General features: G+C 36.5%; 3 protein-coding genes across 6 annotated transcripts; 1 reads left to right on the forward strand and 2 right to left on the reverse strand.

Moving 5' to 3' along the window:
* Positions 1 to 1,255: 1,255 nt before the first annotated feature.
* On the forward strand, positions 1,256 to 5,300 carry LOC140990288 (endoribonuclease YBEY, chloroplastic-like). Of its 2 annotated transcripts, none has more exons than XM_073459898.1 (12): positions 1,256 to 1,709; positions 1,821 to 2,072; positions 2,144 to 2,239; positions 2,771 to 2,939; positions 3,075 to 3,146; positions 3,232 to 3,332; positions 3,445 to 3,537; positions 3,655 to 3,726; positions 4,044 to 4,163; positions 4,260 to 4,310; positions 4,578 to 4,766; positions 4,963 to 5,300. In XM_073459898.1, exons 1-12 carry the CDS (start codon positions 1,305 to 1,307, stop codon positions 5,128 to 5,130), a joined length of 1,788 nt encoding a protein of 595 aa, XP_073315999.1. In that variant the 5' UTR covers positions 1,256 to 1,304; the 3' UTR covers positions 5,131 to 5,300. The 2 variants fall into 2 exon arrangements, with proteins under 2 accessions (XP_073315999.1, XP_073316000.1); XM_073459899.1 differs by having other exon boundaries at positions 1,257 to 1,709; positions 3,078 to 3,146.
* A 560-nt stretch (positions 5,301 to 5,860) lies between these two features.
* On the reverse strand, positions 5,861 to 9,264 carry LOC140989317 (early nodulin-93-like). Its single transcript, XM_073458510.1, has 4 exons — positions 8,961 to 9,264; positions 7,614 to 7,675; positions 6,575 to 6,650; positions 5,861 to 6,198 (listed from the first exon to the last, which is right to left on the reverse strand). Exons 1-4 carry the CDS (start codon positions 9,073 to 9,075, stop codon positions 6,113 to 6,115), a joined length of 339 nt encoding a protein of 112 aa, XP_073314611.1. The 5' UTR covers positions 9,076 to 9,264; the 3' UTR covers positions 5,861 to 6,112.
* Positions 9,265 to 10,696: 1,432 nt separating this feature from the next.
* On the reverse strand, positions 10,697 to 25,219 carry LOC140989948 (uncharacterized). 3 transcript variants are annotated; one of them, XM_073459501.1, is made up of 22 exons: positions 24,091 to 25,219; positions 23,740 to 23,855; positions 23,005 to 23,210; positions 22,455 to 22,574; positions 22,065 to 22,193; positions 21,855 to 21,980; positions 20,756 to 20,811; positions 20,569 to 20,668; positions 20,320 to 20,437; positions 19,921 to 20,130; positions 19,029 to 19,347; positions 17,371 to 17,464; positions 16,861 to 16,969; positions 16,377 to 16,648; positions 16,115 to 16,242; positions 15,750 to 15,984; positions 15,237 to 15,425; positions 14,825 to 15,114; positions 13,589 to 13,778; positions 11,769 to 12,011; positions 11,268 to 11,347; positions 10,697 to 11,181 (listed from the first exon to the last, which is right to left on the reverse strand). In XM_073459501.1, exons 1-22 carry the CDS (start codon positions 24,942 to 24,944, stop codon positions 11,034 to 11,036), a joined length of 4,332 nt encoding a protein of 1,443 aa, XP_073315602.1. In that variant the 5' UTR covers positions 24,945 to 25,219; the 3' UTR covers positions 10,697 to 11,033. The 3 variants fall into 3 exon arrangements, with proteins under 3 accessions (XP_073315602.1, XP_073315605.1, XP_073315604.1); XM_073459504.1 differs by having other exon boundaries at positions 23,740 to 23,860; positions 24,091 to 24,240; XM_073459503.1 differs by lacking the exons at positions 10,697 to 11,181; positions 11,268 to 11,347; positions 11,769 to 12,011 and adding an exon at positions 12,019 to 13,553.
* Positions 25,220 to 26,774: the final 1,555 nt, after the last annotated feature.

Below are 26,774 nucleotides of genomic sequence, written 5' to 3' on the forward strand. Positions count from 1 at the left end.
TCCTTACCGGGAGAGAATGAAGATTTCCATATATTGATAAATATTTATTCTTAGATACTCGGCATATGGATAAGATGTCATTTTCCAATGAACACTAAATAGTTGAAGGCTTATGCTCCCACCAACTTAAAACTCATGAAATTAGCCATCGTGATATCTCTAATAAGGAACTTGTAATAGTCGTTTTATTTTGGAACTATGGATATGCTGCTCGTATGAGACGACATGCATAGTATTTGCGGTCAGAAGAGCATGAAAGAATTTTGTATGAAGAAGATGAATATAAGATGATATTGAATAACGAACATCAAAATAACGACGATCAGCCATAGCATCGACCATGGGTGATCTAATAATCATCTATATGGCCGATGAGTAAGAAGTAGAAGCCAAGGACAAAGCCAATCTAGATATTAACTTGAGTAGATGTTAAATGCGATATCCTATGAGATATTGTTTCTAAGTCTCATATAAGTAATCTCTTGATAATTTATTTATCACGTGTCATGTTTACTTTGTCATATTATTTATCCATCTAATAATTATTTATTTTGCATTAATCAAATCATTATCTTACATCAATTAAATAATTAATTATTTATCTTACCTCCATCGAATATTGAATTTAAATTGTAATACTATCTTTAATTATTAGTATTATTAATATTTTATTAATTATTTAAAAAAACAAAATGATAATTAATAATCTTTTCTCCAATTTAATTGATCAAATCTAATAAATTATTATTTATCAATCAAATCAAATAATATATTAATTATTATTTTTATTATATTGAATTATTAATCTACATATTATTATCATATTTTGATTTTATATAAAATATGTTTAATCTCATGCTATTACCACGCATAAGGATGTCTGCGAGAGTGGTTCTCTTGTGTATCAATTTCTTCCGTTTTTGAGGTTTTTTTCAGTCTCTCGGTAAGAATGAGTGATAGTATTCTGCCTAAATAATAGACATAAGTAATAAATAAACAAATACTAAATATCCGAACCCAATTCCCCGAAAACCTAAGAATTTGTCCATGGAGGATGAGTCATGGCTAAGATCAGGCCGAAAGGCTTGTCTCTCGCCTCTCACATGATTCATGGGAATGTTTTCTTTTAAAAAAATAATTATAACGTATATTTTCAAAATTCGAGGGGCAATGTTGTCATTTCGATGTTCTTTTTTTTCTCTGCATTGATTTTGCTCCATCCAATTTCGTGATACAAATAAATATACAAAGCAATGTGAGTGTGTATAACTTTGTATTCAAGAGAAAGGGCTGGCGACTGCTGAATGTGCGCTTGTCTCCCGCTTCTCCTCCGCACCCGCCTCTTCCCCGCCGCTGTCTCCTCAATGGAGGCGCGTATTCTCTCACGATTAATGCCCGCAGCCGTTGATCTCCATTCGAAACTTCCATTTTCGTCTCCTCGTCTTCGTTTTCATGCTATTGCGGCACTCTTGGAGACTGCATCGGTTTCCGGAAGGAGGGGAATTGGCCGTGATGATCGCTTGAGCATCTCACGAAGATTCAGGTGGAAAATTGAAAAAACTGCGGTAGCTGCCGCGTCGTCGCGTCGGGATTATCGGAAAGTTCGCAGCAGAAGAGTGAATGCCACGAAGAAGAAAAAGGAGAAGGAGCTTGAGCTCAGTGTTAAAATTTGCCTCGAAGAACAGCTACCCGAGGATCCTGAAACTCTGGTATTTCATATATACTCGTTTTGTACACCATGGCAATTGCAGATGCTTATGGTAATATCTTATTGGTTGATTGATTCATTCTGTTGTCACTAATCTTGATTCATATCGCAGGACATAGCAGAAATGTTGCGTCTTAATGTTCCAATGGCCATGAAGTTAGCATTTCAGAGTCTAAGCAACTCAGAATACAACACAAGAGACAACGCGATATCAGATGTTGGCGGTTTTGAGAGCGTTGAGTTATCGGTACTTCTTTGTAATGACGAGTTTATTCAAAAACTTAACAAAGAATGGAGAGATGAAGATCATGCTACCGATGTCCTCTCCATGTCCCAACATATCCCTGAACTCAATCTTCCAATTGTTAGTGACCTATTCTCTTATGGGACAATAAACCTGTGAGACTAACCTGACTAGCATCGGTTTTTTTGCAGCTAATGTTAGGTGATATTGTAATATCTGTAGAGACAGCTGCACGGCAAGCAGAGGAGAGAGGGCACACTCTTATTGATGAAATACGCATCCTCGTGGTTGGTTAATTTTACACATTTTTAGCATAGTAACTTATTGGCAACTTGTGAACCAGTAGAAGTTCAATGGTGCCCAATTTGTTTATTGTGTATTAGAATTTGTTGTGGTATGGACTGGCTTGCCTTTCTCAGAGTGATTTTTTTTTAGTTGTATGATGTTTGCTTTCTCGTGAATTGGGGAAGAACAGTTTTGTGGTGTGTTTAAGTGAAAGATGAAGGGTTTTTTGCATGGAAAAGAGACAGACCATTTCTCGTATAAGTAGAGGATTATCAATTTTACAAGTGAAATAAAAACATAATTTTTTATCAGAAAAGGGCTGGGAAATATTAATATTTTCCCAAAAAAAAAAAAGAAAGAAAGAAAGGCAAATATGTTGGTGAAGTTTGAATCAATAATTTCAAAACCTTCTTGAATTCAATGATTTGGAAAAAGTTTTGGGTTCAGAATGTGTCCCTTTCAAGGTATTTTGTTGTATTTTCTTGTGTTAATTTAGTTGTCCATGCCCGCCAGTAATTTTTGTATCCCTTAAGGTTCATGGATTGCTGCATCTTTTGGGATTTGATCATGAGTTAAGTGACGAGGCGGAAGAAGAAATGGTGAGAGAGGAGGAACTACTTTTGAACGGTCTTGGATGGAAGGGGAAAGGATTAATTCAAAGTGCAGGAGCTAATGAGAGTCCTCATTTTGATCATTTAGATGGTAATTTACCTAAGTGCAATTATACGCTTTGTCCCTTTTCGAGTAAACTTTCTTTGGTGAGCACCGTAGTTTGCCATTTAGGACTATATTTCTCTGTCTGATATCCCAGATAAAAATTTGTTTCTGAATTGTCAAAAGACAGGAAGAGAGAAGGCAGTCTCCGATTTTATAAACCGAAATATAGCTATATCTTCTGTGACATGGATGGTAAGATGTTATACTGATGGCCTTTTAATAATATATTTACATTCAGACTAATGTTTACCCATGCATTTTTAATTGTTAACATAAGGTACACTGCTCAACAGCAAAAGTCAAATTTCCTCAGCAAATGCAGAAGCATTGAAAGAAGCAACGTCAAGGGGGGTGAAAGTGGTGATAGCTACTGGAAAAGTAAGAGCATAAAAGTGTAGCTTCTTTCTGGACTATATATGCTATTGAACTTTGGGATAGGGTTTGTTTGGCTAATACAAATGGTCTTTTTTATCTCTGATGCTGGGAGCAGACTCGTCCGGCTGTAATAAATATTCTGAAGATGGTAAATTTAGCTGGAAAATTTGGCATCATCTCAGAGTTTTCTCCTGGGGTTTTTGTACAGGTCTGAATCTTAACATTTTTTTTCTTTCAGCACAGAAGGTCTATAACCTCTTATCATCATCCACTGTTAGAGTGCGGCATTGTCCTAATATTTTTATTTATTTTCTCATGCTTGCAGGGGTTGCTTGTCTATGGGAGACAAGGCCGAGAAATATTTAGAAGGAATTTGGATCCAGGTGTCTGCAGGGAGGTAAATACTCATTTGCCTGCTTGTGGATTTCTAGTTTGGCTCTTTTATGTCTCCCGCTGAAGGTTATCCACCTCCTATCTGAGGGTAGTTATGAAGTTGGGATGTGACAAGATTCCACCAACATGTTTGATGTGTGGAATTAGTTTTCTCAATATAAGCACATGTCTTCTATTTGTTCTTCTCTCTTCACATACCTAACTTCCTAAATTTGAAACTGAATATATATTCCAGTTGCTATTTTTGTCCGGGTGCCAAAAATATCAATTATGCCAAAACCATAAGACGTTGCCAATGTCTTCATGAGTCGTATATTTCAGGCACTTCTATACTCTGCCGAACAAAAAATTCCGCTTATTGCCTTCAGTGAGGACCGATGCTTAACATTGTTTGAGCACCCTTTGGTGGACACACTTCATACCTTATATCACGAGCCAAAGGTATCTGGTTTGTTTATTACACCATTCTTGCTGCCCTTATTTATTAAGGAATGTGCATGTTTTCTTGAAAGTGTCTCATGGAAAATTTTTGGACAGGCAGAGATTATAACTTCAGTTGAACAGCTACTGGAAGGTGTGGAAATACAGGTGCGTTCAAAATTTCAACATATCGGTCAATCAATTATGGTGTCACTAATTGTGCATAAACTTATGCCTTTGTATGAGGGTGCATGCAACTTCTTGTCATGTGTCTTTGTCACCTCGGCTTAATTCCTATTTTGATTTAATTCCGTCTTTTGATTTTTTGGTTCCACTCTCATGCGATGTAACTTGAGTTTGGTCTTTTTCACGAAACTTTCCAATTTAAATCCATTGATCAATATACCTCATCTCGGCATGACTATGCAATCACAGAAACTTATTTTCTTGGACACTGCCGAGGGAGTGTCTACTATCTTGCGACCATTCTGGGCTGAAGCAACTGGAGATCGTGCGTCTGTTGTCCAAGCTGTACCAGACATGCTTGAAATTGTTCCCTCAGGAACGTCAAAAGGAAGCGGAATCAGAATGTTGCTTGATCATTTAAACGTGACACCAAATGAGGTATGCCCTCTAGACATCATGACCATAAATCAATTGCCATGCTATACCACGTGGCTGTCAATATGATAAAGCGATCAAAAGGTGGAATATGAGCCAATGTACAGTTGGAGAAAATATAAGTTGTACTGCCATCAACAATTATAATTTTAGGTCCTACACAATATTTTATACCCATTATTATTGTTACCTGTATTAGGTCATGGCTATCGGTGATGGTGAAAATGACATCGAAATGCTCGAGTTGGCTTCTCTTGGCGTTGCTTTGAGTAATGGATCCAAGAAGGCTAAAGACGCAGCAAATGTGATTGGAATCAGCAACGACGAAGATGGAGTGGCTGATGCTATATATCGCTATGCATTCTAAGTACTTGTTAATTCAAATATCAAGGTGCAATGTGAAATGTTCACCTTCTCAGGGATCAATCCATATTTTTTACGATTGGGAAAGAGGGTAATTTTTGGATTTATGGCATTGTCATTAAAGTTTTGTACAACACAGATTAATTTTAAATGAATAAAACTTTGTGCTTTTTATTGTCGTGAAAATTGCTATTTCTTGTTAAACAGTGTATTTGGGACCATATCATGTTGCTATCTTAGAAAAAAAATTGCTTTAAAAAAAATACACCAAATGAATCCCTATAACAACTGTTCACCATACCAAATAGGTATCTGTAGATTATATGAGAAACAGTTCGAACTATGTTTATATTCATATTTAGTCCCAATGACTAAAATACATAGCATAAATTTTCAATTTTAATGGATATCTATGCCATGCTAGTACTTGTTATTAGCCCTACCATAACAAGCATCCGCATTCCTTGTTTCTTTATGGTTGGTTAAATTTATGTGAAGATCCTTTTCATATGCTTGTTAAGATAAAAAAGTTCGACTCTTCTGTTATATGAAGATCAGGTCGAATAAAACGAACATGATTCATTTGAGTCAGGTTAGATTGGAAATAAAAATGTTTGTTCATACACTTTCCAACAACAAAATTGACAAGTTCATTGGCTATAAATGAATTATTGACAAAGTTTCAAATTAGATAATATTATGAGTGAGATTAGAACCATTGTCAGTACCTGATATTTCGAATTGACATAAAAATATTATATATAAAAATTAATCTTACAAAACACTTTAACAAGCCTATATATGCCAAACATATTGATTATCACATGACAAAGTATGATTGTACTCACTCGTTTAAAGATCCGTTGTAAGTAAGTCTCTTCGAAATTAAAACACATTAAACCAATATAAGTCAAGACGAGAATTCTAGAGAGAGGGAGAGAGAACTCGTTGATTCCAAGTCGGAAAGGGCCTTCAAGAAAAAATGTTCAAGGGGATGATTTGTAATGTGCATTTCTTCTTGCGCATTCGAGTATGGTTTTATCAGCAGTGATGAAATAAGCCGCAATGGATGCTGTTCAAAAATTCGAAACAAACACACAAAAAGGATAAAGATAGGTTTCCATATTGACGTCAAAACCAAATTTAGTGCACAAATATTCACTACATGATTGTGAAATATTACACCTTATTTTCAAGAAAGCATCACTCTCCAAATTTCGTGTTCGTAAAGCTCCGCTGTGACATTTTTTTTAATTTAAGTTACATAAATACGTCTTCATATTCAAGAAATCTTAAGTTAACCCTAGCCAAGTGAATTATAAAACTTATGAGCATTCCGAAGAATAAAATGGAAAGACAATCAAAGCATTTAACCACAAAACATGGAATATTTCTGCCAAAGTCGCACAAAGCGAAAAACTCAATAAAATTAATCAAATTGGACACACCTGCAGATATAACAAGTGCCTGACCAGTGTAGTTGAGATTTGCCTTTGCCCAAGGAATTGTCCGAGCAGCTATCAACTGGAACATTTGTCAGAGGAATTTGATATGAACACATTTGAGCATGAAACTTCAAACATTATATTCTCAAAATATGTCAGTATGCAGAAATCACTCAAGCCTTTTCCTCTGCCAAATACAAGTCATCACGAGCACGGATGTTCAAAATACTATAAACCGACCAAACGGATATGAAACCAAAAACTTTGAACGTGGTAAAAGTCTGAAACTTTACGAGCTAATTTTTATGATCTAAATTTATATTTGAAATAACAAACATATCACAGTATCAAACATTGCAAAAGAACTCCAGCAAACTAGTACATGCAATAAGAACATAGTAGCAGAATAATCGAGAAACAGGAGATTGGGTTTGTGTCTCAAAACTAGCTCAAGGGATTGGATTGTCCAAGACCATGTATATAACTCCCAAAAACTTAATTCATTTGATAATATTTATAACTCAAAATAACTTAATCCATCCGATGTGAGACATCTAACACACTATCTCACGCCCAGAAAGGAACATGTGGAACGTGAAATTTACAAGACATTTGGTTGATGGCCCGTTAGGGCAGTCCAACACATAATAGTGAGTCTAAACTCTGATACCGTGTTATAATCATGGATTGGACCTAATTCCACCCAAAAAAGCTCGAGGGGGCGGATTGTCCAAGTGCATATATACAACTCTCAAAAGCTTAATTAATCCAACCATATATATAAATCCCAATAAAATAATACCGATGTGGGACATCTAACATGAGGTTGCAGTTTTTTCAGTGGCACTTCAGATCGTGAGTGTGTTTTCATTTATGTTCTAAATAATCTTACATAGAAAATCAAATATAATCAACATCAGAGTTAATATCCACAAGCAAAATCTATGGGGCCTTGATACATTTTGGGATCCGACTTTCATTTTAACAAAAACTATAGAAACCAAGAAGACAAATTCCAATTGAAAAGAGTAAATTTGCATACAGTAGGTACAGCACTGACAACACATGCAATTGCAGCAGCTTTGGCTCCTGCTCGCACTCCTTCTGCAGATTAAAACAAAAATAACAAGCGATATCAAACAAAAGTAAGCATCAACCACATCCATAACTAAATTCAAATGTGGGATATTTTCTATTTAGTAATAAATTTTTAATATATTTTAGCCACGGAGAATTCACAAATACATAAGATTCAAACAGCTATGTGGATGTACTCAAGAAATTCAAGAAAATTCACCCCAAAACTCAACAAAGGATGAAGTGCAACAGCAGGGGAGCCGGACTTTGCTGAATTATCTCAGCATCTACATTTCTTGGTTATTTCTGTAATCAAATGTATGTAGATATGTTGCTGTTCAATACATACTTGTTTGGGTCTGTCTGTTCTTAATATATTTTATACTATTTGGCAAACACACAGGGTATTTGATTGCATACAGAAAATTATGGAAGGTAAATTTTCATTTTTAGTCTCGTCACAAAGCGAGCGACGATACACAGAGAACTTTTATCTATCGATCAATTTCAATTTATAATCATATACATGGGAAATTCAGAGAGTTACATACAAGAGTTAGAATTTAACTTTTATTCTATCCTCCCTCTTTCGCTCTCGAAGTCAGAAAGCGACCACTAATTGCCAATGAAATTCCATAATGCAGCGTTACTAAATTTTTTCTGATGTTATTATGTTAGATCATAAGCCACGCCCAAAAGACTAGCTTGGGACCCTCAAGCTTACTAGGCTAGTAGTGATCCCTCCATTGTTTGTGGAGCAGATATACAACCCAAAAGACTAAATATCCCAGGACTCTCGAGCTTATTAGCCTTCCCAATATTGTCTGTGGAGCAAAAGTGCGATGGTACCAATGCCTAGGGAAGCCCAAATATTTTTGCAAACGTATCAAAGCTTTTCACAGGTCGTCCTGTTTCAACGAGAACACCAGTATTCGTCAAAAGAAAGTCGCCTTGTTTCGACGAGAACATCAATGTTGGTCAATTTCAGTCTACATTCCCAAGCAAAGAAGCTGACCCTAGACCCTCATCAACACTGAGCGTACGTGGGATGGGATCACAACCTGACAAAATCCTAAAGCCTCTACACGCCCCCGTCTTCCAACCACAATCAACATGAGCGCAAGTACCAGAAAATAAAGACATATATTTATACAAAAATGAAGCCCTTTTGCACTTTGATCAACAAAGAAAAATGGAAGCAGAATAAATCACTAAAAAACATGTTCTCCTACATACTAAGAAAACCCATAATTTCCCACAAAAACATGCAACAAAAGGAGAAATTCGAAAATCAAGAAATAATTTTTGGAACCTTGCGTGCACTGCCTTGTGCGTAATGCTTTCTCATCTTCGACGGGCGATGCGATTACCAACGACTTCCTCCTGCTATTCGCCAATAAATCCCTCATTTCTGATGGAATCCCCATGAATTCTTTCAATAAACAGATTCAATCGTAAAGTCCTTGCTATACTTGTTCTTACTTGGAAGCGAAACTGAATGAGAAGCAGAATTGGACTTCGAATTGAGTTGAAAGAAAAAGAAAATTGAAATACGGTGCAGTAGCAGAAGACAGGACATTTGAGTAGCACGTGCCCCGTGGATTTGCCTAACTTTTCATCGGATTAATTATCATATGTATCAAATTGGGATTAAAAAAAAGTTAAAATAATGTTGTTGCATGGATTGGAGTTGTAAATTTTCTTTACAAATGTCGCATTTTTTTCTAAAAAAGTTTATCCATGGTGGAAAACATGTATATATAAGTCAGAGTTTATTTGACTCACTCGAAATAATAAATTGAGAGATGTGCATGAGTAAGCATGAATCTCAACGAGAGAACCACAAACACCGACCATCAGAGCATACACCCAAAATATTTCAATGAGTCATATGCTTCACAAGAGAATCGATCATGCATTGAACTCACATGGCCATGGGAGCATTTTGTTGCAAATGTCACACTTATAAGATCTTATGTGACCTAAAGCTTTGTATATGCAATATAGTAACACCATTTAAAAAATGTGGTATGTTTAAAATGCTAGAAGACGTACCAATATTGGACTGGTGACTACTGTTGTACAAAGAAATTGAAGTCAATCATACAAACTCGTAATAAATCATTCAGATTGTATATCGTCTATTCGGTATGCTTATTCGTCAATAACATATCATACTCATCCTCCGTCGAGTTATTTGGAATATCTTGAAACTCCTACCAAAATCTCAGAAGAAAGTGAAAAGGATCACCGTTTAAGATCATCGACTTCAAAACCCCATGCAATCTTACCATCTCATTCATACAAATTGTCACCATCTTATCCAGTTCGAAGAATGTTGCTTTCGTTAACTTATCAATGACCACTTCAACTACATCAAGTTATCTCAGAATCACACTTGCTTCGTGGCACTTCAAAACTTCTAATTATTCTGAATAGAACCTTCTTTTTACCAAAAAAAATGTGCTTAGAAGGAGCTGAACCCCCCCCCCCCCCCCAAGAGTGTATCTCATCCTTGGACTAGAGTTTGTCGAAAACACGATTAGTTGAAGCTTAAGCTTAATCCTACAAAAAATCGTTTTCGTTTTGATAGTTCGTTGTATTTGAAAGGGTTTGGAATTCAAAGAGAAGCTTATAGTCATTATGAAACTCAAAATCTACTCTCATGCACAAATCCGGACGAAACGGTGAGGTAAAAAATTGGCAGTTTGAAGAAGGCTTTTAAATGGAGCAAGAGAGATCTGTTTCAGATTTTAACCCGACGGGTAGAAAACGGGCGACTATAAATATTTAATTGGCAAAACCATAAACAACATTAAAAACTTAAATACAAAAATAAAAACAAAAACAACTAATCTAATGTCCAGATTGAGGCTGTTCACCATCTAAAAAGGACCTTGGGAGCATATATAATTAGTATTTGATTCTTTTATAAAAAAACAAAGACACGCATCCATCTCTCCCGGTAACTAAGCCATCATGCACAGGCAAAAGAAAAAGGATTGCAGGTATATCGTCAAAGCATTAGTGAGAATAAAAATAAGATAATAAAAACAAAAAAGAAACATAAAATCCGCTATTCAGAAAACAGAAAGGAACAAATCCGGAGTGAATCAAGAACTAGATACCTAATTAGGTGATAATGGGAATATCCCATTCGTTGATTGATATAATATACATTGTAGAGAGAACTTCTGGTTATATCTGCACAACACGACTACAAAATTAAGGACTTTCATCTATCTAAACATCCATTTCCTTTTCTTTTTCAATACAACTTTTCTACTCCTGTGTCAAAAGACTACCACGAATATTCAATATTAAATAAAACCCATTAAAAAATTGATGGGAATTAGAGTGGGAAGTATTTAGGTTGGAGCAAATATCATGACTGCCAAAACAAGTCAAAGTCGTTACTATACAACGAACGGTCTTGAATTTCCAGATTTGCAACATGCCAATTAACGAGCTTCGATTGGATGCATTTGCACACGACAAGTGCAAATGGAAAAATCCACCATTCATTTTCGTCCCTGTCGGTGCATAAAATTCATATAAAGAGTAAGAGATAGCAAAGCTATGAAATGGCAAAGCAGAAAAAGCTTTGGTTCTGGCTTACTTGTTCCATGACTGGAAATTCGGAAATCTCTTACTCGACTGAGTACGGAAGTGAAGATAGCCACAAATGAACGCAACACCCTACAAGGGTAAACCGATAAAAAAAATTTAATGTAATAAGAAAGCAAAGCTAACAGGACTAACCTAAAATTCTATAGTGATATTTCCAAAAAGAGTTTCAAGGCTTTACATGATAGTATGATACAATGTGTTTACAAAGAAAAACACGTTAATACGTGTATCTTCATTCAAAAGGTTAGGCATAGCATCGCATTTCTCCTCACGTCACCTACTTCTATTTATGCACATGGTGGTGCCAGCACACCTTAATCAGTGCCCTTCCGCAATTTTCTAATTTTTGTAGAAGGCTCTTTATATAACTTAAAATTGATATCCAGTCTAAATCCAATGCCAGAAAAATTTGGTGCAACACAACTTAATTTGATTTACAAGTGCCCGAGGGATATTGGAAGTGAATTCAAGAATCGATCAAGAAACTTACAACATTTATCAAGGACAAAATGTTCCACAAAGCATATACACGTGCAAGACCTGCTGATCGCCGTGGTCCATGACTGAATAAAGCATTGATACCAGCAGGGAATGGAAGTAAAATCCCCAGGGGTAAAATAAGCAATACAAAAAACACATCTGCTAAAGAAAATGAGTACAACTGAAGCAAAGTGAGTAACACCAGGCTAAAATCTCCTAGAAGCAGGATAGAGATTACCAAACCGACCAGGTCCTGCAGCACAAGATACAAGCTTTTTTTCAGGAAAAATGACAACACAAAACAAATGTCTAGAAAAGTAAAATAGATCAGTTGTTTCTCGTTTGCAAGGGTCTAAATTGGGTACAAAAGTTTCAGGTAGTGCATAAACTATAGTTAGAGACACAGCTAGCATCAGGTATATGGGAGGTAAGGTCAGATTCCTGCTCAAAAAAAAAAATTCACTAGACTGTTTTGGGCCACATTGAAGACTGGCAATTCGTTGTAGGAAAGCTTTACTCTAGAATGTGAAAGCAGAACACAGGAATTCAAATACAAACATAAAAAAAAGAGCAGCAAAAATGGTAATATGTTAAAATATGGGACATTATCTGGTGATTGAAATGTTTTGTAGAAATTCTCAGCGTGTGTTTAATTATGTCATTCTACGAGTGTGTTCTTTTTATTTTGTTTTTCATATGCAATGTTTTCAAGAATTCTGAATCTGAGGTCTGACATGAGCACCCTAAATAATAGGGAAAAAATACACGAGCAGGAGAGAGTTTTCTAATATTGTACCTCAATGTTTGAAAAACTAAACAAAAAAACAAATTTACCAAATCTTTTGGATTAATATCAAGTTTTGTATTTACGAACCGTAAAACAAGATCAGACTCAACATTGTTCACCAAGTTCAGTCGTTTCTGAGAAACCATTTAAATGGAGAAGGGTAGCTATTAAAAGAGGAAATTGTAAATTCAAATAGTTGATGCTTGGTTGGACTTTCAGATAATGTTTGGATCAAGTCCTTTGAAATGAAGCCTTTCATATCTGTTATTTAAAATCCTTCTTTGTTTGGATATAATTAATATCGGCTGACTTTAAATTCATCCCTTCTCAATCAAAGCTGTGTTGTATTAACAATGGTACTGAATTTTCAGTTAACACTTCTACAGTTATCATTTGAAATCCAATTAAAATCCAAATTTCAAATAATTTTCTCAAATCAAATTAAAAAAAAACTCAATCCAAAGGCAACCTTACAATTATGAAGTGATAATAAAAAGCCAGAATAAAGAAACCAAAAATCTGGTTTTAGGGCTTTTTTAGCTGGCTTCTTTTTTAGAACTAGAAAAAATGCTTTTCAGCTGTAATAGTTGAACACAAAATTGTTTGCAGCCTTACATTCCAAAACAAGAAAAAAAATTGAGAAGTACAATTAATAAAATGAATTTTAACCAAAATGATTATGTGTCCGCACAAACCCTGAACTTGAGAGATGCTTGATGGGTTGACCCAGAACGAGGCAGAATGTGGCAAGTGATTTGGCAAACTCAAAACAGAGCCTATTGTTGGCGGTTTTATTCGGTAACAAGAAACTAACCAAAACCTCAATCACCTGACAGTCTACCTGAATCTGATTGGGCTGGGTAAATCCCAAACTTAAAGTAACACCTAACCCTACCTATACATTCAATTTTCGGACGTCCAACTCTAAAGATGAATTTGAGTATGGGTGTGGCCAGGTAGATTTCCAGGGTATATACAAACAAGTATGTGATGGCGTCAGAAAGATACCTGGTGACAAGTATGTGATGGGGTCAGAAAGATACCTGGTGGCCAACCGGTTTAGTATTGTGAATCAGAAAAGAGAGTGCAAAAAATATCCCTCTTTTCTCCTCAAGCACCTTTAAGTTGCTACTATCCAAAATCCCACCATAAATCTTAGGCCTTGGATTGCCTTCGGTGGTCCCACGAGTTCGATCTGAGTACGTTCCGTCTTTTGGAGAGAGATTGATGGCACTGCATCACAAGAGCAAACCAGGAAAATTAAAAATTAGATCAAATAAACACTGAAGAAGCTATGCTTAAAAACTGTTTCAACCAACTTCAATCTTATTGCAACAATGATTGTTTATAGCAACTCATGGAGATGACAAAATGATTGTTTATAGCAACTCATGGAGATGACAAAGAACAAGAGTCACCCACAAGTAGCAAGCAACATCCACGCTACAGTCACCCAAGAAATCAATGGATATATCAAGTATCAACAATCAACAAATGTAGAAGGGGCAGAAAATATTTTTACTAAAATGTGGTGCGAAATAATATGTAATTGAACAAATGATTAAATGCAGAGTCAGAAACACTTCATTATAAGGAAAAGAACATGCAAGAACTTGGTATACCAGTAAAGTCACTGTTTGTGAGCTCTGAGGGCCGAGGTCCAAAGATAAAAGTGGTAGCACCGATGATACACAATGTAGGAAAGAAAAAATCTATGGTAAGCCTAGAGTTGAAGCAAAATCTTGGAAAAACAGGAACTCAGTCAGGAAGAATTTCAAAAATTTCAACAGTGGGCACAAATTCATGCAATCTTAAACTCTTAACACACGCTACACAAACAAGTAACACAAATGTTGTAACCCATTTTACGAAAAAAAATACAGCCTCAGAGAAACACCATCCACACAGTGAAAGGAACAAAAAACAGTGCATTGCGTTATGGTGGTAAAAACTCCGTAGCACACAGTTCTCCATAACAGTTTGTCACTTTGGAGAGGAACTGGGAAATCAGCCTTCTTCACCCTCTAATCAAGTACATTAAAAAAAACTCGGGCACTTCATTTGACGAGCTATATGATATTTGCAACATACTAATAATAAAAAAAACCAATAAAAATGCAATCGTGGAATTGAGTTCCACATAGGTTAAACTGTAGCAAAAAATTTATATATTTGAGGTGTCGGAACATCACAATTATTCATGAATTCAAAAAAGACACATCCCCTGTTCTTTATTTAGGGATTTGTAACAAAATGCAAGCGCAATCATAATTACATACCGTGAATGTTCTTGGTCTCCACGTGATCCATCAGGCCAACTTAATGATACAGGGTCCGCTTCTTCTTCAACAGCATAAACCAAGAGTCCATAATGACAATAGCTAGCAGTGGTTGCCCCAAACCAAGCAAGATCCACACACACACCATAGGTCCTTAATCTGGGATTTGCATAAACTTCAAGCCAGAGGATGACAGGACGAAGTTTTGATCGAAGGTAACCCCGACGTACCAGGCGCAACTGTGCATTTAGACCTGCCACAAAGCGATACCACGTGGTCGGTGGCACAGACTGACAGAAAAGTGATAGTCAGTGCAATTCTCTACTATAATTACAAGAGAGAAAAATGGCTCATCCAAGAAATTCATGTTCATGCACAGATGAAATTCAAAGCCCCAGCAGTAACAACATACCTGACTCATGAGACTGGTAATGATACCATCATTATGAAGTGAGAAAGGAGTCATGTAGCTTCCATTTCCTCCAAATAATAGAGACATTGGTAATCTTTGGCTAAGACTAGGAGGAAGATCACTTCTCTTTTCATCTCCTCCAAGGAAAAAGTCAACATAAGCTAGCATTAAATCCGGAGTAGCAGCCACCTACGGTCACATATATGATAAACAAGGACGAGCTTGAAACTTTAAAATGAAGTACTGCTTTGAACACACGGATTTCAATGATGTGGGAAACGGAGATCAGTTTGTACTAGAAAAACATCAGCTTGAACGTGTCAAATAGCTTTCTCGGGGGAAAAAGCTTAAATCAATATAGTAGTTGATAAGGTAAATAAATAAAGTGTTGATTAATTCAACAGTATGAAAATACGCAAAGTTTACAAGAATGTAACATCTATTCATGAAGAACACAATAAGATTTCAACCTTAAACGATTAATCGCAAAAGACAAATCCTTTCAAAACTGACCTTCAAACCCTCATATAGAGCACGTGAACGGCAAGATCGTAAGCAAGCATGGTCATATTCAGAACGCACAAATTCTCGTATTCTTTGTAACTTGACTCTCCGTCTCCATTGTTGCCAAGACCATGCAAGGGGATACGCGAGAAAACATAGAATACTATGTAGTGATCCTTCCCACCACTGATATGCAGCAAGAGAATTCATCTCATCCACAAAGGTATTAAATGCACCCTCATACCTGCCCATAAAAACTTATATACATCATATGGATAAAAGGCATAAGCTATCTTTTCTTAGATTACACATAATATAGCAGACAAAGCACTGAAAGAAGAAATCAGCCAGGAGCAAAATGAAAAAGAACTTACACTATCTCCTTAACCTGTTCAGGAGGTGTATGAGGAAGATGCCAAGGTTCACTAAATGTATTAGGACCCATAAAATACATTCTGTGCACATGACTCTGTGACTCTTCAACTCTGTTAGTTTCCAAAACCTGATTGAGAATCAATTTTTTTCCCTGATTACCACTAGTAGCTCGATTTTAAAAATGAAATAATAATAGTATATTTCACCACACACGTTAAAGACTTATGTATCGAAGTAAACATGCAGGGTTAGTCAAAATACTTCATTAAGGGACTCCAGAAAAGGGAATGAGTGATCTATTTGAGAACCCTGCTGCATAGGATCTGGGCCTGATAACTCCTCAACCCCAATGAACTTCATCCGTGCAACACTTAGCACCAAAGCAAGCAAAATCAGTAGGCCCAAAAGAAGCAGACAAAACAGCCAGGGTCCTCCGAATGTATATATCAACTCTTCAAGAGCTGTATAGCAGTGTGGCATGTGATATCTCTCAGAAATGCATTTATAAGGGCAAGGTGTTTCTGTAATACCACCTACATGGAGCAAACAATAATCTCAAATTACTAGTCCACATAAACATATATGAAAAAATAATCTAATGCTAATGTAATTTATGACACTATCATAATAAGAATCGAGCACAGAGTTCACCCAAATACATAAGTCTAAAAGAGGAGATTAATGACAATATTATCCCCTGATAATAAACAGCCTCCATAAAGGCACAAAATCTCACAATGAATACCTCGGACACGAACATAACAACCACGATTGGGAAGCTGATCACTTGGGCATGAAAAACAGAGGGATCTATCAGATCCAGTAGAATTTTTATACGTGCCCACAGGACATTCCTGCAGAAATTTGAAAGAAAAACATCAACATCCAATACCGATGGCTCTATCACCTACTAACTTTTAGCTTCTGAAAGCAATCTTTGGTTTCTTTACTAATATTATAACCAAAAAAAACTAAAAAAATCATTAGATGACATCTTGGCCAAGAAAGTTGGCAGGTTTCACCAGCTCAAAATCTTGCAAAAGAGTCCTAACAACAATGTGCCAAGTGAATTCCAGCTAACAAGTATTTTCTGCATTAAATATTCAACAATCTCCACAGTATATTGCATTCTTCCTGTCTCAGCTTTTAAAATTAATTTCATCAACACCAAAATGCAAATGCTTCTAATGAACAATGTCGAAGAAGACAAGACAAATCCCAAAAAACAGCGGTCAAATGATGAAAAATAAACTACCTCACAGAATATCCCATAAAGTCCTTTGGGGCAAGCCTTTCCACTAACAGTTCCATTTTCACCCGTATGACCTTGGTTGCCACCTAATCCACCCCTATGGTAAAGCAGACAACCTAGAATTACTGGAAAAATGCAATCCAAATAACAAAGATGTAGACAAAAATTAAAAAGTAGATATTTAAAGAATTTTTAGCATCAATTCATGTTGATTAAGTGCATTCATCTTAAACATCCATACTACATTGTGATTCACCTGACTATTCACACACATGAGATGTTACACTTTCCTGAAGCAACTATAATACTTCCAATTTTAGCAATTGACATTTATTTACCTCTACCGGACAGGGCCTGCATGTAAATTAGTATGCATCAAAGTAAACAACAATATATTTACACAGGGAGAGGATACTGTGTTCACAGCTTCTTCAACAGTCAAGAGTGCATATACAATACAGTGGATGAGATACGAACTACAGTGTAGCTTCAGCTTTGATAATTCAGTAAAAAGGTACTGTCAAACCTCATTCATAAGACTATAAGACGCCTTCCAAGCCTTAATTCAAAGTTAACAGAATGTAACAATTTTCTGTTGTAAATCATTATCGTGAAGTTATGCACTTATGTCAGTCTTAAATTATTACTTTTGCAACCCGATCACAACTCAGTATGTTAAAAAAGGAACTGTTCCCAGACACAAGTTCAATCACATCCCCCCCCCCACCCCAACTTCCATACATGCTCAATTTTAAGAACCAAAACTGGAAAATAAATCGTTGCTTAACACATGTCAATCAATATGTGGTTCCGCGCATTCCACCAGTTCTCCGTTCATTATCAAAAAATTGATATCAAAATTGATCAGACCATGAACAGGTATGATAGCCGAAAAAGACTGTAAATCGAAAAAGATACAAGATGTGGATGTAAAATATTACTTGTATCAGCGGCAAGAGAGAAATGAAGAACAAGATAAAGGGAAAGATGACATGATTAATTGATCAGTAATTGGGGTGCAAACTAGATTAGTAATTGGGGTGCAAGCAAGTCGAGTTACTCGTGAGCGACTTAGTCAAAACTAAACTCGAACTTGATTTGACTAAGCTCGAGAGTAGCTCGATTCTTCAATCGAGTTGAGTTCGAGTCATGATTGTTTCTACTCGATTAGCTCTCTAGAGTAGTTCGATTCTTCACTCGAGTCGGGTTCGAACAAGTAGCTCGCGAGTTACTCGAGTAACTATATATTATTATCATTTTAAAAGATATATAGTTAAAGGGTATTTTTTCATATAAATATAAAAGGTTATCCTAAAATTATGTTAATACTACTTTCGAGCTTTTCAAGCTTGAGTAACTCGATATTTGAGTCGAGCTCGAGCTTGAAATTGAATGTTCGATCGAGTTCGAGTCAAGCTCAAATCGTGTCAAGCTCGAGTATATGATACTCGAGCTCGACTCGCCTCGTGTGCACCCTAATTAGTAAGCTGAAGAACTGCACAATCAGTTAAAATGTGCAAAGGTTCAAAGAATGAACTAAAGATGGAATAGTATAAAAAAACATCAATGCCATCATAGGTTAAAATCAAGAACAACCATGTGACAAAGCAACCAAACACTTCGTATAGAAAAGCACATGTAGGTTAAGTATTTTTGCTAACCTCGAATTAACACTTCCATTCACTACAGCTAATGGCCAATATTCATCTCCAGTGGCAATGTCCGACCAGTGAAAATGAATCCTGCCACCACCTCCACCTCCACCACCACCAAGGCTACCATGACCTCCAACACTTGATAAAGTGCCAAATTCACCGAGAGCCAAAAAGTGCAAAAAAACCAATATAGTTCCCCCAGATCCACCCCCAGGTCCAACATATGCATTTTCAATATCGTACTTCTCTTGGAAACTCTCCCCATCAGCCCTAACAGAGCCTTCAACATCTAAATTCAACAAGGGATGCTCCAATGAACCCATCACTGTTAAAGAAAGGGCAAATGAATAAGAACAAGAGAAGAAGGCGCCTGACGATCAGAAATTTTAGAGACCAAAGGCATGCACTTAAATCATAAAAACTCATAAAACATCTGATGTATAAGATGGGAGTAAAGTTCTGCAATGGTTGTCCATAGCAAACCACCGTCTTTAGGTTTGAAGATTTATTTGGAGAAAACAAGGAAAGTCGATACTGAAAAAAGTAAGGCCTGTGATAAAAGTCATTTCTTGTTTCAATCAGTCCAGAATGGTATGCAAAGAAGTATTATATAACTCATGATATACTAAAGACATCAACCTAATTATGATCATGATATCACTTTTGAACATATCAGATCAAGATTTCCTCCATTTTAAGTTTATATAATTGGACACCTGAGACTCCTCTTTATTTATTCTACTTCAATTACTTCATCAAAAACTGCCAATGATAACAACCATAAATCAACCAACCTGCATATCAAATTGACCAAAAATTGTAGACACCAAGCACAAAAAATAGAAAGAGAACAAAAAGATGCATCACTGAAATAAGAAAAAATTCAAAGATATCTCACCCAAAATGCCGCCACCAGCAGTAAACACAGCTGAGCTCTCATTTCCGCTTCCGCTACCCAATTCACAGGGCAAATTTGCAGTTCCATATGATATGCCACCCGCGGCACAGTCATCTTCATAACAGCCCATTCCACCTTTACCACCATGACCGCCGCCGCCGCCAATGCCAGTACTCGAGACGTTTCCTTGACCAATGCCACCAATGCAGCCTGCACAGAGAGCAAACTAAAAACTAATCGAAATTGTGGCTGATGTGATTCCCGGTGTTTCTGATTGATTATAGTTTGTCTCATCAAACAGAAATTTTTACAGTTCAAAAATAGATTTCCAGCTATGCCTGTTAATTATCTACATGAAAAAGCAATAAAGATGTCACATGTTCCAGATTTAAAATATACCCATTCCAGATGTGCTAATGATTCCAGAGGAGGGAACCTTGATGGTTCTTGCTCTGTGAAAATGAACAACAGAACCTTCAACGATTCCTTCAACAAGGATATCCTCCACACGACAAATCTGCATGCAACCAAAATACGAAAAATAAACTATCCCAGCAGAATATGAATGACAAATAAAAATAATAGGTTTTGAACAACAACCAAGTGGAAAATCACAAAATTCACTATTTCCAAACAAAAAATTTGCACCTGTAGGGTAAAAGGCAAAGAAGAATTCACATTGCAATCTTCAGGTGGATGAAGTAGTTCAGTAGCACAAACTTGTGACTCACAATCTAGTTTCAGTGTTCTAAACAAGAAACAAAAAAAATGAATTGAGCAAGGTAGACTGGCACATTTCTGTTACTGATTAAATTGAATTCAAAGCATAACTTACAAAGCATTTCCAGAGGCATTTTTCAAAGGACCACGGAGAATAGACCCAGGTCCAATCTTCATTTTAACATGATGAAAATACAGAACAACCCAATTAATTCAATAATATCTGTTGCATGCACAACCTAAAGCTATACTTCATTTATCAAATAACACAAGAATACTCATTCAAGATCATGTGCAATATTAATGTTCAAGGAGCCAATACAATTTGGAAACAACGTCTGCATGAAAAAAATCTTGCACAAGACAATCCACTTAAATGGAAAACGCGCTAAAATAAACCCACAAAACCAGTTACATGTATGTAGGAATATATACACGCAACGGAAAAATTTTAGTACTTTTGAGTACTCTGAATTATAGTGGCAGATGAAAAAAAAGACAGTGGTGCATACCAATATGAAACAAAATGGAGGACATCCTAACAGATAAACTGAGAAGTCTTGTGATAGAAAACATAACTAGGCCATTAAAACAAGGGCATTAACGAACAATTAGTACAGAGGTAAAGTGAAATATACGCCAAACACAGAAGAAGAATTGACAAGCCAAATTGTCAAACACAATGACATACCCAGTAATGTGCCAACACTAGAATTTCAGTACGTCCCATTCTACTTATGGTTTTATGAGGGAGAAGGAATGTAGACGAGTCAAAATGAACATGAAATTAAAATAGTGATGTATTGGGCTCATACACGTGAAAGCAAACAAAGATCACTGTTCACAAAAAATTAAGAGAACAGTAACATTTATGTCCAGAAACCAGCAAAGTGACCGAATATAATATGGTAAGATAAAATTACAATTTAACCACGAAAATAATAATGTTATGTTGGACCAGATCAAATGAATTTGAAGCACACAGAGACCAGAGAATTTTAGAAACAGAGCAAATAAAAACTAAGAAATATCTTGTCCCGTTCAAATCCAGAAACATAATCATGAGAAAGGTAGTCAGTTTACACTTGCCATGACAAGAAGCAAAAGTAAAGGGAATAGAAACCTAATTCTGAATAGAACCTCCTTCGAGAGATATTTAAGCGTGGATTTTTAAACATCGAAACAAAAGGTGAAGAAAATATTTTTTTACTCACATTGACACTATAAAACAACGATAACACAAGATGTTGTGCTTCAATACAATCTCCAAATCCTGACAAATTCAGTAAACCTTGCCCATGAACTCCTAAGTTCGCATTAGAATGGATGAGGGATGATTCCTGCGAAAAACATTACATAGACAGTAAATTACTTGTATACAAGAAATTTTCAAACTTTAACGTAACCCTCAGCTGGTAGTTCACCTTGAGAACAATGAGATTACTAGCCTCGAGTAAAGAGGTCTCAACATTTTCATCTCCACCACCATCTATCAGCAAACTTGAGTTCCACATTAGAAACATTTTAACAGACATGCGAAGGGCACCGAAAACCTGTAAATGATGTGGAAATGAAAATATAGTATGTTTTCCAAACTTTCAGCCTGACAAATGAACCATGACAAAGAAGGGGAAAAAACTTGCATAAACCTAACATCGCTCAAAGAATGGAACACTAAGCAGAAAAACAAATCAATTATACCAGTATTCATAACATAAATCATTCATGGAATTCATCCCGGAAAAGCAAACAAATAAGGCTCTTCATGCATATTACACAATAAACTTAAATAAATCAGACAAACTGCCACTTACTCTAATTATAGAATCACTCATCAAAAGCTCTTCTGCCAACAGTTCAAACTCCGACATAGAATAATGTGCAAGTCCAAAGCTCAACGCTGCTCCAGCCAAGAGGCTGATTTGGCCTTGAACCTTATGATGAATACACAAAGCTGATTAAGGTAAATATAACAGTAATAAAACCACGTGCAGGAAAAAATACATATTGATGCAGAACATAAATAAGAAAAGAGATGAGACAACATTTGAATTTAGATTTGATGTGACTGAAAATAATTTATGTCCTGGACTGCCCAATTTTCCAGCTCAGGAAAAGGAAGGGTATCACTGTTTGCTAGGCAACTGGCAAATGGACCAGGTGATGCTTCCACAAACCTTTGAGCTTTTATTATCAGGGAATAGAAACATTACAAATAAACCCCGAGGATTGAAATCTATTGCTGTCATTTCATACGTATTTATGGTTACAAATACATGATTCTGAATGTGCCTGTGTTGGCGAATTGCACATCCATTAGGAATTACCTAGTATCTGACATAATGAGAATTAAGTTTTGCTAACCTGAACGCGACTCCACAACAAGGGAACAGCTGCCTTAGCATGGTTCTGGATGTAGACATTGGTCAAAAATGGTTGAGGAAAATCCATGAGCAAGGTGTCTGTATATGTTGATTTGTAATGATTGCTGACAGTGAGGCTGCGAGGAACTGTGTCATAAAATGTACCCGCAGCACCAGCATTGTAAGGACAGCCAAGACTACTTCCTCCTGCATTAAAAAGGCATGTAACTCAGTTTTTCAGTAAACTAGAAAGGTTACTTTATAGCCCTAATGACAAATTTGTACAAGCTAGATGCAGCTACAACCAGCAAGCCATTGACCAACCAGAATAAAGATTAAGACAAAAAAACACTTAGTCAGCAACTGGGTCCTAATCTACCTCAGCATTACACAAATATTAACTTTAATCAAATACAATAAATCAAAAAAGCACCAATAGTTGTCACCATACGACTAATGTTCAAATATCAGTGCCATCTATCCCTCTGAGCAACCTTATCTAATCCCTGCCCTCTCCCGAGGAATAAAAAGCTAAGATAGAAAATAACGCCACTATTTTATAGGGAAAAAAAACATGGAAACATTTAACCTTTCTAACTAACCCAGATCATATTGAAGAAAGTAGAACATCATGCAATACAAAAGATAGGACATTTGTCAAAGAAAAAGATGAAATTTTCTTAAAATTAAAACTAAAAAGATAATCGAAGGGATAAAATATCAAAGGTCATCATACCGTGCACGGATATGACAGGTTCATCGTGCCTACTGAATATATCAACGGACACTCTACCGCCACCACCTCCAGCAAAACCGTTACCCCCACAAGCACTTATTCTACCAATTCCAATCCTGCACTTTAAAAGAATAATTTGATTACAATCCAATCAAACTCAAACCTGTAGCAACCTTCCTCTGGCTTCAGAAACCTTATACTTTATCTAATACAACCAGGTGGAAGAATAATACAGTAAAATCTGAATGATAAACTGAAATAATGCATAAAAGGGAAAAAAACATCATAACACATTTCTTTAACTTTAAACTTCAACATTAAACTGTAACAATAGATCGGGCAAAAATTTACATCTTATAAGCCTTGATGTAGATGCTACCTCCAGACCCGCCCCCACCTTTGTTACCTCCATCTCCTCCATCTGCCAAGACACTGCCATTTACCTCCAAGAGGGATTTAACTACAATCATTACCCTCCCACCTCCACCACCTCCATAGTCAACCTCCCTGCTCGTTGTCCCACCTCTACTACCATAACTCCACGGCTTCTCCAAGCTTGACCATGAATAAGCATCCCCACCCCACACATCTTCCGCGAGCTTACTCTCATCATTCAAACACGCCGCCCCTCTTCCCCCGTGCCCCCCTCCCGCTCCATCAAACCCCTGTGGAGTCCCACTTGTCTGAGGCGGTGGCAAACCTGCCAACCCGGTGGTATTCACAGCAGAACCGTTACCGAAACTTGCATTTCCTGCAACTAATTGAAATGTTCCAGTGATTATGGAAGAATTTTGGCCTAACGTGAAGTTCCCTGTGACGTTAATGGTAAGCTCGCATCCCGAGAAGGACGAACAGTTCAGAGTAACATTTGGCAAAATCACAAAATTACCATCCCCTTCTATGTACACATTCTTCGACAAATTCAGATCGGACACAATCTGACAAGTCGTATCCAAAGAACCAACCCCACCTAAATCGTACTCACATGACAACGACGGAGGGTGCGGCGGAGGAGGAGGAGGCGCCGGTGGGGTATAGTCCTGGTGAAACAGCAGCACATCCGAATCCATCTCGTCAAAATCCGAGCCCGCGTCAGCAGACGACATCAGAATCAAACTAGGGTTTGCGAACACACTCAGTAGTAGCGCGAACACCACCACTACCGCGGGACGTGAAATCACAAAACAAACACCGGAAACAGCCATTGGAAAACAACAAGCTGAGAATAGTCATCACGTCACATCATGCGGTAGCAACTGGATGCAGCGAAGATGGATTGCATCTGCTAAAGCACTTGAAATCGAAATTAAAAATAAAAAAAAACCACCTGATAAAACTCGAGTGCTTGCAACTCCAGCCCCACTCCACGTCTTGCGTACAATCTATGTATAGATTCGCATAAATTGGATTGTGGTTGAATTGGGAAAGAAAAGGGCAGTTGAGAAAGAAAAGGGAGACAGGAGGCTAGAGAGAGAGAGAGATTACGTAAGCGAATATGAAAAAACCGAAGGGGTTAGGTGGTGGGTTTTGTTTAATCTGGCGAGAGAAGGTGGTAGAAATCTAGAAAGAACCACACTTTTTCTTTTCTTTTATTATTTTACTGCAGCAGCCTCTATGAAATGAATAATAAACGGAGACCCGGCTTTAGCCTACCTGATCTTATTCACTTTTTCTTGGTAAATGGTTCAAGTTCGAGTCCTCTCCACCTTATAATTTAAGAAATTCAAAAAAAAATGAATAATAAAATGAAACATTTTTTATAAAATGTAATAAATATTTATGTTTTTATATATATTTAGAAATGGGTGTGGTTTGTATAGATAAATAACATTGTGATTATTAAAATGTTTGAGTAGGACGTTGTATAATATTTAATAAATTTTTGGTTTGATGTATCAAATTTGATGCCATTTTTTAAAAATTAATTAATATGACTAAAATTAACCAACTCATTATTTTATTTTAAATAAATTAACATAATAATTCTTCATCGATGTTAAATTACTGCTAAAATTACATTCTTGATTATTTTTTAATAAATAAATATGGTCGGGAATAATTTTATCGCTTGTGTACACTTGGAGCTCAGCTAGGGAATCCAGCGACGGAGCATTTTGTACTATGATAATAGTTGACAATAATAAAAACAGATGCGCCATACATAAATCGACATGAGTCATGGCAACTGACTTATGTATGAATTCGCCACACCATTGACTTCACTTACCAAGCCATGTATTACACTAATTTCATTTCGTTGATCGAAGGAATGAAATTGAGTGGTGCGTGCCACTCTCGGATTCAATGTATAATCTTGTTAGAGGGAAATGAGATGTTAATTTTATCTAAAATGTGAATGTTTAATAATAAATTTGGATTTCACACTGTTGAGATAATAGCTTGAAGTTTCCCTATATTTTATTTTCAGATATCGGCATAAAAAATTGTTCATTATATTATTAACATCACATACTAGAGTGGGTCTCGTGTGAGACGATATCACGAATCTTTATCTGTGAGACGGCTCAACTCCACGTATCGTCGATGTTGTTGTTGCAGTAGTATGGGAGTGATGACGTTGATGTCGTTGGTGGTTTGATTGTCCAGAGACAGCAAAGGGAGTATTTATGTTATCATTCCAGTTATATTTTATATTGTTAATAATATAACTGTTATGTATTACGATGATGATTGTTATGTATGCTCACCCTTTAGGGGTTGTTTCTGTTGGACAGGTTACAAGACTCTGCTGTGAGACAGGATGGTGGTGAAGGACTAGGTGTGTCTAGTCAAACGGTCCTGTAGTTTATAGTAGATAGAGACAGTATAGTTTATTGTCTTATTTGAGTTGTATGTATTTATTTATTATACTGTTTCTGCTACACTGACGTAGATAGTGTGGTGATTGCACTATTTTGTCATATATGCATTATATTATTACGTCGTTGAAAAGAAAATTTTTATGCATATGACGTCACATGTTATATGATTACGTGGCGAGGTTGGGGCGCCACATGACCCGAATAAGATATTCG

This window comes from Primulina huaijiensis, chromosome 12 (assembly GCF_012295235.1).
Source record: "Primulina huaijiensis isolate GDHJ02 chromosome 12, ASM1229523v2, whole genome shotgun sequence".
NCBI lineage: Eukaryota > Viridiplantae > Streptophyta > Magnoliopsida > Lamiales > Gesneriaceae > Primulina > Primulina huaijiensis.